Source organism: Alligator sinensis, unplaced genomic scaffold, assembly GCF_000455745.1.
Source record: "Alligator sinensis unplaced genomic scaffold, ASM45574v1 scaffold322_1, whole genome shotgun sequence".
NCBI classification, from domain to species: domain Eukaryota; kingdom Metazoa; phylum Chordata; order Crocodylia; family Alligatoridae; genus Alligator; species Alligator sinensis.
In genome coordinates this window covers 881,012-883,574 of record NW_005842154.1, presented here as the reverse complement: position 1 = coordinate 883,574, position 2,563 = coordinate 881,012, and the positions used below count along the sequence as shown (strand labels likewise).

Sequence of the window (2,563 nt, the reverse complement as noted above, 5' to 3'; positions counted from 1 at the left end):
AGCAGGAAGGATTCAAGCTGTAATGCAGTCAAACAGAGGGGGTGACAAAGCTGGGGGGCTGCTTCCACGGGCAGTCTGCATACAAGAGCAGCCAGAGAGAGATCAAGTTTGCTTTGATGACTTCCACATCCTTTTATTCACCTCATGCACAGTTCTGTTTGAGGGACAATATTATAGAGTCTATTGCAAGTAGGCAGTCACACAAACGTCCTTGCCAGAAGTTGTCACAAAACTGTTTTGGAAATGTCTGGTAAGGATAAGAGACCTTCCACACCACCAGGTCTCTGGAATCCAACCCTGTGGAAACTGCAGAGAAGAAATGGTGACTCATTGGTCTAACAGCTGTGATGAATAATTTGTGAACAATTTGTAGGCTGAAACACATGTGTGTTGAACATTCACTGAGTGATTAACAGATCTGTAAGGACTGAGGCCTGCCGGAGGATAATTAGCCAACTCAAGAAACAACTAAATTAACTGAATGAATTGCTTTCTTCACATAGCTGACCTCTCTCTACCTGGGAAGGTTTTTTGATCTTTCAGAAGAAGTGGGCTTAAAGAAAAAAAGAGGGTTTGCCATCCTGTTGGTATTTATGGGAATGGTTTTCAAGTGAAACAAATCATCTGGAAGCTGCAGTTGGATACAGAATGCTCCAGCCATTCTTGCCCTGAAATGCTGCAAAGCACAGCTAGGTACTCCTGACTAGTTGGCACATTCCAGCCAGAGGGAGGAGATGTGCAAAAGGACACCTCTATAGGGTCCATGAGCCACTCCGAGACATTCAGGATGAAAAGGCACCATGCCAAGGTGGTCTCAACCTTTCTGCCATATCTGAGGCTGTTCAGGACTGCAGAGTGCTATTCCACCTGAGCACTTCCCTCTTGCACTCAGTCAGCCTCACATGTCTGGGGTTTCGCCAGTTCATTGAAGAACACCATGAACTGGATATGCCTTTCTAATGGTGCCCATTTTGTTGGGTTCCTGTCCGATTATCGTGAAGGCCACCTCTGGCTGTGTTCTGGGGACAGCTCACAGCAGAGGACAGCACCCTGACCCCTGTATGCATCCGTCATAGACTGAAAGCAACTCTGGAGCAAACTAACTTTCTAAGTATTATTCTTCAACATCCTACACAGGTCTAGAGACAGGTGTGGGTCTTAAATCAGTGACTATGTCTACTGTACTAATGATCAGCCACCAAGTAAGAAGCACTGAGACAAAAATAACATAACAAGGGAACCTCAATCAGAGATATACTTTTACAACCAGAAACTGCTTATTAACTATGCATCTACATGCACCTCCTGTTTATAAATGTAAAAGGTACTTACTTCCCAGCAGCATAGACTTCTGCTGTATCAAACAGGTTAATGCCATTGTCATAGGCTAAGGTCATCAGCTGTTCTGCCATCTGCAAATAAATATTTAAAACATTTAGAAGGAAGATGTAATAGCAAACAGGCCCAGAACCCTCTAGGTGTGAGCACCACATTAATAATAAATATATTTGCTAGCATGCTTAGGCCAAACACTACCGACTGGGTTGCTGAAAGTTTGGCCGGCCCCTAAACAAGCAGCCTGATTTCCAGAGGTGCTGGACACCTGAAATTTCCAGTGAAGTCACCAAGAGCTGAGGGTGCTCAGGAGCCAAAACAGAGTGGCCTGATTTCCTGACCTACTAACTTCAAGCAACCAATTTTGAAACTATTACCTTTCATGCACAGCAGTACTCTGCCCACCGTGACATTTAAATGCTGTATATCATCTGCCTCTAATCAGGCCATGTTTGGATGAGATACAGCAGATAGTAGCTGCAACAGAGATGAATCCCAAACACGCTACACAGTGGGAGTTTTATTCCTCCCACTTCATTATTTAGGTTTCAGAGATGTAACTTATGTGGCATTAGCTCACACTAAAGCTGGTGTCCGTTGGCTCTAGAGAAACAGGATGTAAGAGATCTTGTTAAACACGTCTGTTAAAGGAAAGCAATAAAGAATGCAGACCATCTCTTGGAATGACCCCTCTGCTAGGTTCTCTTCGTCAAATTTCAAAATGAAAAACAGAACTGCATTCAGAGCTTCAGAAATGTTTTTGGTAGCTGATGACAATATCTGAAAAAGTCTTTGCCTTCACAGAAAAAATGCTAGCTTCCAAACTTCACTGTCTTCATAAGATGCATGATTTTACATCCATGTTTGAGGCCAAAGATTCTTCTGAGAGCATATGCTTGAATAAACATTACAGCTAATTTCAGCTCTTCAATTTTCAGGACTATTACAGAAGATCATTTTACAGGCAAATCAAGGTTTGAAAATATATGCAGAACTCTGAACTCTTCAAACACAGTATTACAAATGGAAACCTGATTCTAAGAGCTGTGTTCATCAAGCCAGGATTTAGAAAGACTGCCATGTTACATGTATATCTAATCAAATTAATCAGTGCCATTCAGTAATGGACATTTGGAGCAAACAGCTTGTGAACAACCTTCTCCTTGAATAATTCTGAAAAATGTTTTCTGAAAATTTTCAAACAGACTAAACTCAAATAAATTATTTG

At 42.0% G+C, this 2,563-nt stretch overlaps 1 protein-coding gene across 13 annotated transcripts in view; it reads right to left on the bottom strand.

Annotated features, from left to right (window-relative positions):
- Window positions 1-2,563, bottom strand: part of KCNAB2 (potassium voltage-gated channel subfamily A regulatory beta subunit 2) — an 86,450-nt gene that overhangs the window by 29,397 nt on the left and 54,490 nt on the right. For all 13 annotated transcript variants that reach the window (XM_025206387.1, XM_025206390.1, XM_025206389.1 and 10 more), the window contains one exon: window positions 1,333-1,412. In XM_025206387.1, the coding sequence (XP_025062172.1) occupies window positions 1,333-1,412 (80 nt within the window). The remainder of the gene's footprint in view (window positions 1-1,332; window positions 1,413-2,563) is intronic.